At 40.1% G+C, this 11,600-nt stretch overlaps 1 protein-coding gene across 8 annotated transcripts in view; it reads right to left on the bottom strand.

The window, feature by feature from the left end:
- Nucleotides 1-7,976: 7,976 nt before the first annotated feature.
- Nucleotides 7,977-11,600, bottom strand: part of fcho2 (FCH and mu domain containing endocytic adaptor 2) — a 41,241-nt gene continuing 37,617 nt past the window's right edge. For all 8 annotated transcript variants that reach the window (XM_044012064.1, XM_044012068.1, XM_044012065.1 and 5 more), the window contains 4 exons: nt 11,376-11,575; nt 10,921-10,985; nt 10,339-10,503; nt 7,977-9,991 (listed from right to left, as the gene is read on the bottom strand). In XM_044012064.1, coding sequence (XP_043867999.1) covers nt 9,969-9,991; nt 10,339-10,503; nt 10,921-10,985; nt 11,376-11,575 — 453 coding nt within the window. In that variant the 3' untranslated portion in view covers nt 7,977-9,968. The remainder of the gene's footprint in view (nt 9,992-10,338; nt 10,504-10,920; nt 10,986-11,375; nt 11,576-11,600) is intronic.

The raw sequence follows: 11,600 nt of genomic DNA, 5'->3' as shown, positions 1-11,600 counted from the left end.
GTAGAGGCTAAATGAGCTGCACACACACACACACAGTGAAAGCCACACTTGGGCCTGTAGCATGCAGGAGTGACCACAACACAGGACACAGACTGTCAGGGGAGACTGTGCCAATCTCAGCTTTATATGTAAAACATCTATAACAGAATGAACAAACGTCCACTCTCACACTCTCCCATTAAGCTCTGCACGTTCTGGACTGTGGTAGAAAACTTATATAAAGAACCTAAAAGGGATACTTGAGTAAAAGTACTAGTATCTTACCAGGAAATGACTTTGGTAGACGTTGATGTCTCTTTTTATAATATTACTTAAGTAAAAATCTTAAAGTATATGGCATTTACTGTACTTAAGTATTAAAAGTCATTTTCTGATATAAAATGCACACAGAAATAAAAGTAATTAAAACAGTGAGGACATTACCAACTCTTCTTCTTCTGATTTATTTTGGTAGTAACGAGTAACAAAGATAGTAATGGAGTAAGAGTAAAAGTTGCTAGAAATACAAATAAAGTCAAGTACAAATACTTGAATTTGAAGTATTTGTCCTTTGTTACATTGCAACATTGAGCCTTGTTCTGACCTGGTTGTGAACACTTCATTGTGGACTCTATCTTCTAGTTTCCTGACCTTCATTATGCTTCATTAAAGGCCACATAGACCAGAAGCTCCAATTAACGCTGTGTTTGTGTGTGTGTATCTGCGTCATTACCTCGTTTATGAAACTCTAAAGTTTCAGAGATTTGTATTGTTTTCCTGGGCTCTGCAAAGCGGATCGGCACTTCCTTAATTTGATGTCGTCATCAGAAATCCTCACCACCGTAGCGCCTCCTGGTGCAGGCACTAGTCCGGGCACATCCGGTTGCGTACATTCAACCGCAGAAGAAGAAGAAGAACTACTCTCGTTGTAGCTGCTGAGATGCAGAGCATCCACCGTGCCAGAGGGGGAGCTGTGTATCTGAGAGCTGGCCTATCTATTACGTCACTTCCAGGTACCTGGCCAATCACAGGACAGTAGGAAAGCTCTCGTTGGCTGGCCAATCACAACACAGTCCACGTTCTGGGGGTGTGGTTTTGGTCTGAAACAGCGCGGCTGACGAGAGCGTCAGTGAGGAGATATTTTGATCGGCTCGTTTGCAGCGATTAGGAGGTTTTTAACCATGAAAACAAGTGTAACTGAAAAGTGTAATAGCCGTTCCTAAGCTGCACTTATCGTGATAGCGTGTTTTTGTTGTCCTTCGTCAATTTCAAACATGTTGTTTTGGTTTATTTTGGTTGTGAGAAGAAAAAAAAAATGCTATCTTTGTTATGGTTAGTTATCTTGGCCAAATCTCCCTTGAAATTATCTTAATCTCAAGGGATTTCCTGTTTAAATGGAGGTTAAACATGCTTGTGTTTTATCTGCTGCTGAAAGCGCAGAGCTGCTCAAATGTTTATATTATATATATATATGTTGATAGAAAGTTGTTTCTATCTATTAGGGCTGCTGCTATTTAACAAATAATCAGCTGTTGATAGATTCAATTCATCTATTTTCATGGTCATTTAATCAGTTTGAGTGTTGTGATGGATCGGGATTTTGGCATCTTCCATTTTCTGGTGTCTTTGCTCCTTTTAAGGCAGTAAAGTGAATATTTGTGGACATATTTTGGATGTTTGTAAACGTGAAGAGTTCATTTTAAGGAACAAAACAACAAATAATCATCAGGTTCAAAGATTATACTGAAAATCACGAGTTTCTTATTGTAACTAAGCAGACGTAAATATGATCTCACTCAGTAATTGTCGGTGTGTCCTGAAACCGCCAGACGTGACAGTGTGTGGTACAGGAAAAAGAAAGGGGGAAGGAAAAAAAAACACCTACAGTATGTCCATGCATTTTTAATCCCGAATGCAAACACGGTGACATGCAAACATGTTTTTCAGTATGCATTTCACAGCAGTCTGCTCATCTCTCACGTTTGCCTGCATAAAAACACATCTGCGCTGCATTGCGTGTAACAAGGCTGCCAACGGGAAAGGAAGGAGGCTCACATGCTGCTTATGGTGAAGCAAAACAAAAAAAGTTCTTCGCGGGGAAACCACTATCTCACACACACAAGGCCATACAACCTGTGTGTGTCTGGGATTGTCTGTGTGTGTGTGTGTGTGTTCGTCCAGTTCTCACACTCTGTTAAGGGTTTTTTAGGGTTTTATTTTAGATGTGGGATTAAGGATATAATGGAGATCACTCAGGTGGACGTAACGGACCTTGGGAATGTATTGTCAATCATTGTCCTCACAACGACAGAAAGGCAGAAACGACCCGTGTGTGTGTGTGTGTGTGTCCTTGTTTACGAAAGACTCAGCTCATTTCACTTGGCCCTGATGAACAAAGGGACATAAAACTATACAAAGAATCTATATGAGTGCGCTGTTTAAAGAACCCCCCAGAATTGAAGCTGCACAGATTCTTCCAATTAGCAAACTCCAAATATTTATGGACTGAACATTTCCTCTATGGAAGGACGGAAGGAAGGAGAGCTCTGAGTGTGTGTGTCTCCTGTTGATTCATAGTGAGCTGTATTGATCCCCTGGGCCTCTACTTTATTTCATTTGACTTCAGCTCTGACACCATCCTTTAAAATCACATACGTCTACTTTATTCTTCTTCTTTCGGGTTGCCACAGCGGATCATCTGCCTCCACCTCACGTCCTCGTCAGTACTGTTTACAGTCATCTGCATATTAGATTTGGTCCTGACGTAACCCTCCCCCATTTGTTATTTAGTTGTCTAATATCAATGTTTTTCTTTTATAAAAAAGCAGTGATATCCAACCATTCTTGCCACATTTAGCTTCAAACACGGTTTGAAAAAGTGTCGTGAATGTTCTAACTTTTTAACATTTACACCAATATTTGTTAACTTGTGCAGAATTATATGAACTAGTAAAATCTAAATGTTAAATATTGAATCTATAAATAAATAAACACAGTCTGGCCATCTCAAGCTTTTATTTTGGTACTTCCAGTTACCAACCATGTGAATTTCTAAATATTTAGTTTCACCCAGAACATTTATATTAACATTTAAATTTAGATTTAAACGGTACCTCATAGAATAAAGGGAAAGTGTAGTTGTATGAGGTGTTAACACATTATCAACAACAACTTACCTCTGCTTTTTTCCCCTTTTTTTTTAAGGAAGTTCTTCCTTATACAAACTTATAGGATAAGTAGCAAAAATAAAGCCCTTTAAATGTGTGACTGATCATAGTCACACATTTAGAGGGCTTTAGTTGACGAAAGGCAACTGAATTGAATTGGCACTTTTTTACTGGGCCAATAAAGAAAGACTAAAGGGCCATCATGGGATTTAAGATGTGACCCATGTCTTAGTCGCCCCCTCCCCCAAACACACACTCGACACGCTCTCCATGACAAATAGTCTGTGACGTGTCTCTGTGAAAATGGCACGGAAAGGGTCCACTCCCACTCCTCGGGGTGAACCGGGCAATGCAGTCTGCCAGTGGAGATGACTGAACGTGGCATCCCTGCATCTCCATTTCACCTCCAGTGACTCATTTTAAAAAAGACAAATGGAATGTTTATTAAATCTCTCCATCTATGTCGTAGAGATGTGAAATAATATTTCAAGTAAGTGCCTTTCAAAATCGATTTTTGGCTCTCCCGACACCCGTGGAGCCCTGCGACTCGCGTCATTCTGCGTCATCGGAGGGCGTTTCACAAAACAAAGAAGGAAGAACTTTCTCAACTATGCACAATTATTCAAAAATACGACCACAATTCTAATTATACACTTTGCAGTAGAAACACTCATGTTTCCGTAGCACATGTTTCAGAAAACCGAGGTTATTTCATAACGTCATAACGTTGGTCGTGGTGTAAAATGCATGTGTCTCCACAGACACAGCTATAACTTCATGTAGCGCAGGTAGAGAGCAGCAAATAAGCTCACGCTACTGTCATTGATGACTTTTCCATGTTTTCCTGTCGTCTTTGTTCGACTTTCTTGTGTAGATTAATAGAACGACGTTCCCTGAAATCAAAACCCTGAAAAAATCCCATTTGTTCATTCCATTTTCTACAATCACAGCTGACCTTGGGGCGAGAGGAAGATCTAATCCAGGATTGATGTGTCTAGATTTATGTAATTGTTTATTTTAATGTAAATGAGCTTCATTTCATTACTGAAAGACTGATTAGTGGAGTCGAGTGACTGATTATAAAAGGCGATGATCTGCTCGTGTCGAGGAGATATTTCAAAGCGATAAATTCCCTGTCAGTTGTGTTAACACTGAATTGTGTTCATATTTTTATAGCCGGTGGGGGGACAGTTGACAGACCTCTGAGTGCTGAGTGGAAAATGTGACAGATGCCTCTGGATGCCAGTCTGACACGCTGAGCATTTGAGTTATTCTACAGAGGTCTTCTGGGTTTTGGAGTGAGCCGGAGAAGCCGAGGAGAGGGATCCATATTAATGCAATAAACTTACACAGTCTTTGTTTGTTCAGATGGTTTTTCTTGTGGCAGAGGGGGAGGGGAGGAGTCTAATGGGCACATCAATTATAAATTGTGCGTAAATGTTACTGATGTGGGGCTCGCTCCCTGGATTGTAGAATAACTCATCTCTATGGCTCCAGCGGGAACTTTGGACAAACACCCAAAGACCCGACGCTCCCCGCGCTCCGACTGTTTCACGGAGCTGATTCGGACTTTCAGGATCCATCAATCGATGCCAGACCCAGACGCGGCGACCATTCCCAAACCCCTGTTGTACACATGTTAACATGATGGGTAATATGATTATGTCAGATGACAAGATTGTTGTTTTAATGAAACAAACACCCTACCAGCTTCACTTGAGACTCACTCATCGTGTCAATTGAATCCACAAAGATCCAACTGTAAACACATGAAGTTGTGTTTTTTTTTTTGTGTATGTCATGCGCTGGAAGGCGAAAGGTCCCACACTGGAGCTACTCCTCATAAAAACCACCACTTTAACACGTTGTGTTATAAAAACAAAACACAAGGGCTTGATTTGTCACATTTAGCCTGGCTGGCGCACAGATTCTTTCCACAAGGTTTCGCCTCGCTGTTTCTCCTGTTTTCAGTCTTTATGATATGCAAGGGTTGTTGGAACAGTCAAAGCAAAGCAGGCACGCAGTCACCTGGAGTTCAGCAGCTGATCACTGTATATGAGTCCACAGTGGGGTTTTGTGAAGACCAGGATACATTTAATGATTTGTATCGTGATCTGCGGGAGACTGTGAGGAACGTCAGGCTCGGGAAACCTCCAAAGTCATTATCTCGGTGCAGTTTGGTTTGATGATCAGTTTTTCTTGAAAGAATGTGGATGGTAATTGACTGTCGATGTATATTTAAATGTCAGTAAAGTTTTTTTGTATGAATTAAAGCTGCCGTGTGTAACAAATGTCTGTTACATTCAAACCATTGAGTTCATCAGCTCAGTGGTACCCAAATGTTCAAACGGCAACCTTGCGTTAATAAAGTGAGACAACTACAAACTAAGACTGATACAGCCGAGATTAACGCGATAAAATAATTTCATGAACGCCGGGGATTATCCACGCGATACAGTCACTGAGAGAGATGAGATGGTAGCTGAAGACGGAGAGAGGGGAGGGATTATTGGGGCGGAAGGTTTCATTTTTAAGAAGCTGAGCGACGGAACCATCGATAAAACAAAGTTTTATGCAATATGACAATGTATTTACAATGACTGGAAGTTGCGATCCTTTGCAGATGCGCCACTAATTGCTGCAACATTGCGCAGAGGAAGTGGAAAAGTAAGTGACAAAATAATCACTCCAGGCACCGATAGTGTCCGTAATATGCTGGCAGCTGGATTTCGGGTGGATTTCTTTGTTGTTGTGATGTTAACACATGTTCTTGTTGCATACAGGATGGCAGTCATCCATGCTGGCCTTTCTTTTAAGATAAAGGCACTTGATAGGCCTGAGTTTATAGTCCTGACATAGTTCTCTGTGCAGTTCTGTGTTCAAAAAAAGAAAGACACAATTAAACAATAGTGTCTGAGACAGAGGCTGAATAATAATCTATTTTCTTTAAATCGTTTAAGCCAACCGCATGAATACACGCCAAACTATTCCCTTAAATTCTTTACAATCACATTGTTCTTTATTACCTGTGACGCCCATGCACTCAGACTCACACATTGTCCAAAACGCGCGGCCACACACGCAAAAGGCCTAACACATGCGGGCCGACACAGTTCCAGGATATGACATCAGCTCACATATCTCACTCTGGCCTTTCACAGAAATAACATCATCATACACGAGAGACTGTAAGATCTCTCCATGCTGGTCTGAGTGAGACGGACAGGGAAAAGTAGAGTCACCGCTGATGGCTCACACATGTTGCTGTGCAGAGGCAGCACAGGCGGCCGGATGTCCAACAGCGACACAAGGCATGACCGAGTGTCTAAATACACACAAGGTGTTGATGTAGTGCTGAGAGTGTACGCACAGTCATGCATACATCCTTCAAGACAAAGCACGGCCTGAATTAGAGCCGCAGTGCAAACAGTACATTGGTAACACATGTGTGCTGGTGTTTTCAAACGTCAGTTCCACGCTCTATTATCTAGGTTTAATACAAACCTTTGGACATGGATCACGTTGGTGAAAAAGCTGACAATAGATTTGTTGTTTTTATCTCACGACTCCTGACCTTCCAGTTCTCGACATGTCATCAGCGGAATGCGTATATTTGACGGGGATTTGGAGAGCTTTCGTTTTTTTTAAGGTCATTTCAGCACAATTTTTGCCTTTCTTACTGACGCACACCTGCTGAAAATGTCTGTTTTAAAAGAAAAGGAAGATGTCGCCATTGACTCTTTCAAAGCTCACATGAAGACTCACCAAAAAGAGGAAATACAGAGGTTTTACTGAGCATCCACTTGTCATAATGAGTCATTGGTGCAGTTTATTTTACTTCCTTGAGAAAGCACGAGGAGCTGCAGTGGATTCTATATGAGCACAACACCTGCACATTGTAAGTTCGGGCTCGTTAATCCATTAAAGATTATAATATGCAACATTTCTGCATTAAAACGTCTAAAAACCTGTGAGACTCCTGTTGCACATTTTGTCATGTGGTGTACTTCTGTTTGCCAAATCCATAGGAGTCTGGATTTTTGTTCAAGGTAAGCGACCGTTTGATTTGTCTCTTTTAAAAAACTCCCCGTCAAACATAAGAGAGGAGAGCATTGGAAAAACACCTGTCCATAGTTTCCATTCTTTGGCCTGTTTTTACACACTGTGAAAAAAACTAAAACAAACTTTATTATAAATGTTTTATACTCTTTAAATTTAACACGTAAAATCTGGTGTTTGCGTACAACTGCAGCGTTTTCTGCTAAATAAAACATTTTCCTTATTTCAAATTGTCAATACACTATTATATCATGGAGTAAATTGTAAATAACTGCCATACATACAGGCAAAAGCACTTAGTTAAATGTCAAGACAGACATTTGAAGGGGTAGGGATTGAAGGGTTAAATTACAATGTATAATGTATATATCTATATATATATACATACATATGAGGCTTACAAAAATGACACAAAACACACTTAAAGTAGTCATTTTCATATATTTGTATATATTCATATATTACACATTTAATACAGGCACAATGAGAAATCATAAAGTAAAGACAAAAAAGTGGCTGATATTGGTAAATATGTACAATTTATGAGAATCATTTACAAAATTTGTTGCTCTTCATAGAACATGTAAGGAAAGAAAAAAAAAAAACCAAAGCGACCTGAAAAAAATGAGCCTTCACAAATTTATGTAGAAAGTTTTGCGGGGACAGCGAGAACCAGCTCGCTAATACTGAATATGATGATTACAGAATCTGTGGTCTTTTCCTTAAATAAAAAAAAATGATGTCACTCTAATTGTGAGAAAAACCACAGCATACAAACGCCTAATACTACAATTTTAGGATTTCATGTAAACTCATCCAACTACCAAATATTTGGCAGATTTAGGTTCAGCAGACAGAAAATATCCGACTTTTTTCTTTAAAGGCTTGAATTTTCCGGAGAGCATCATACAGACATTAGAAACATTAAGAATGTTTGATTATGCACCAGATATGAGACGCTGAATGAGTCACGTTTTGTGTCACTGAGGATAAAACTGCGAGTTTGAGAGACTGTATGAAACTCCTCCCTCTTCATAAAAGGGTGCGCCGATTTTCTATCACAGCTTCCAGGCCATTTATTGCATCTGCACACATGCCACATACCATCAACCAATTTCAGGATCATTGCAAGCATGAGATCCATGACAACATGTCCTAAAAGTGACAAATAACTACTGCACCTAGGAGTAAGACGGCCTCGACAGCTTCAGCAGCCGCTCTCTGTTCGTTAAAAGACAACGAGGAAGCAGCGAGAGTCAAACATTGCCATTTTTTCCATCCATCCATTTCCTGCACCCGCTTCATAGTTGCAAGAGGCAAACGCTAATCCCAGCATTCAGTGTGCGAGCGGCAGAATAGATTAGTAATCTATCACAGGGAACTGGAAACACTGTCTTTACAGTAATGACACCGGATCACACAGTGCTGACGAGGCGCGATAAGGCATTTCGATCATTCATTTGGCCTTTAACGTGCTACGCGAGGGAAAAGAGAAAGAAATGAGATCGAACGGGATCCAAACGTGACTTGATTCGTTGGTGGAAGACAGTTTGTAATAAAAAGACAGAACACGTTCCCTTCAGTATCCAAATAACAGAGTAAAAATAACAGAACTGGCACAATGTTGGTGCTATTCTCATTAGTTGTGCTGTAGTATACAAAACATGAAGAGAGAAGTTAAGAAGATTCAGGCACGTCCTCGGGCACAAATGTACGATTAAAAACACTCACTGCCAGTTTTTTAAAAAAAGCTACAACTTTGGGGCCGATGTCCCTTGATTTATTTTTTTTTTTTTTAAAAAGCATCTAACATTTGACACAATGTTTTACAGTCGAGATGCGGAGCTGTTTTTATTTAATTAAGAATAAGAATTAGAAAAGACAAACTATGACTTTTTAAGAGCCCATTGGGGGCGATTGTTTTTAAAAAAAAAAACTCTTTACCACAGAGAAATGTAGCTTAAATCTGGGAAAACCCAAATCTGGGTAAGACACTGCAGCACTTTTTTTGCCTATAGATCCACAGTCAACGAGGAGGCACTGAGGTCCGATCTTTCTTCTTTTTTTTTGCAATTGTTTGAAAGCACTTTAACGTTAATTTAAAAGATGAAGTTTGTGCCACAAGAGTGTGAGAGAGGAAAGGATGTTATTCTACCTTCATGGCGACATTGCACATGATCAAATAGAAACAAAACAAAAAAGCCTAATTGTGAGAAGGCAAAGAGAATCATCAGTCAACAAAACTGATTTTTTGAGTGTTAAGTCAGAGCTGAAAAGTTAATATTTACAGTTCAGAGGGAAAGAAGGCGACGCCTCCTCTCTCCCACACATAAATGGTTTTTTTATGGTTATTTCAACACGGCTCGAAAAGGGAAAGAAAAATAATCGATTAGAAAAAAAGCATGTGAAAGATTGTTAGTGCACTTTTTTCTTTTTTTGATGATGATTTCAAATACAATATAGATTTATATCTAATCCATAAATTGTTTCGGACTATACAAAAGTGAACTGATGAGAGAGCATTATTAGACTTCATATCTACACAGTTCCTGAAAGCTCATCTTAGTTTTCTTTTATTCTTTTTCTTTCTTCCTTTCTTCTTCTTCTTTTTTTTTTTAAACAGTGTTATATACTCAGTGCTGTTTTATTGTAGTGAGATTTTTGCCTCCTGAGCAAATGCACAGCTGTGCTCAGGTGGGTCCAGAGGTGCAGGACGTCTTTCGAAGCTGCTAATTTGTGTGTGAATCTGAGAGGTGGGACGCTTCAGCAGTCTGCCATATATCGTCCTAAAGGAAAAAGAAAACAAGAGGCGATGTTTGAGTTGCTCATACGTTCAGGTTAACAGGATGAGGTGCACGAAACATCCATCCATCTTCTAACACTTCATCCTCCACATCCTCCACACATAGAGACACAACAACCATTCACTCTCACACGTACAGTCAATTTAGAGTCCAATCTACCTAATCCCCAAATCTACTTGTCTTTGGACTGTGGGAGAAAACCCACGCACACCCACATAGGGAGAACATGCAAACTCCATGCAGAAAGGCCCTTGTTCCGATTGGGTCTCGATACCCGGGTCTTCTTGCTGCACCACTACACCAACCGCGAGGCCCAGCACGACACATACCTGTGGCAAATCTCTTCTTGCTAAGGGAAAGTCTGTATCCACTCCCCAGTAAATCCATGTCCACTCCAGACAGAGTGCTGCTTTCACTCATGAACTGCACGGCCAGAGTGGACGGGTTTGTCGGGCCACTCGACAACTCAAACTTGGCCCTCAGAGATCCGGCACCTGAGGTCAAACACAAACAATGACACTTAAACTGGTCCTGCTCTCCTCCTCCATAAGGGATTATATGTTACGTTATATATTATATTATGTCATCAGAGATTAAAGAAACATGTTAAATTCAAACACTGGCTTTTCAGTAGAATCCACTTCTATGAGCACTTCTTGGTATTTTGAGCCACAGTGCCGCTGTATGACGCTGTTTCACTTTATGTCGCACGATAATGTCACAATATGAAAACAAAGAAACTGCAAATGATGTAACAGAGAGAGTCGTGTGGCGCTGAAAGGCCTAATCAGGATAGTTTGAACTTATTTGACCGTGGTTTGAATTTAACAAACATTAGCTTGCATTGAAGTCACATAATACAGCTTTAACTCCTTTCTAACATAAGAAAAGAAAAGAAAAGCATTTCTTACCTTCATTTTCAGTCTTTTCTGAGATGTCACCAAGCTTCCACAAACACTTGTTCTGCTCTGAATTCCTACAATTCCCAAAAAAGAGTTAAACCTCAAACACATAGAACAAACACTTAAAAAATTGTAAAGCTCAAGACATTATTCAAATTATATAAAATTTGAAAGGTGTTTCTGGGATTTCACATTTACAAAACAGACAAAAAAAGTGTTTGTTTGTGATGTCGGATCAGTTCATCCATGAGTCAAAGTGAAAGTTTGTAAGGATTAACTGGAGGATGGTTTAAAGACTCCTTTCTTAAATATTGATTTATTTGTTACTGTTTTAAATGTGTTATCTGTCCCTTTCACTTTTGTTTTGTTCTGTTTAAAACTTTGGTTTCTTTAAAGCACTTAAGCTCAACTCCTGCTGTTTTTAATGTGCTATATTAAACAACACAACACAAAGTTTCTCTCACCACATGGAGTTGGGCAGAGACTGCATGGAGGTGACCCCTCCGTCAACAGGCACTAAGATCTGTACGTTGGTGAGAGGTCCAGGAGAGGCCATGGAGTCGGGGTTGTAGCGATAATCGACCCTCAAATCCGTGGTAGTTGCTGCGCACTTCCAGTACACGGCCAGGTTCAGGGGAGTGGAATGGATCCCATCAGACAACACCTGGACATGGCAGCACAGTTAAATT

This window comes from Solea senegalensis, linkage group LG21 (genome assembly GCF_019176455.1).
Source record: "Solea senegalensis isolate Sse05_10M linkage group LG21, IFAPA_SoseM_1, whole genome shotgun sequence".
Lineage (NCBI taxonomy): Eukaryota > Metazoa > Chordata > Actinopteri > Pleuronectiformes > Soleidae > Solea > Solea senegalensis.
This window is presented reverse-complemented; position numbering and strand designations above follow the sequence as displayed.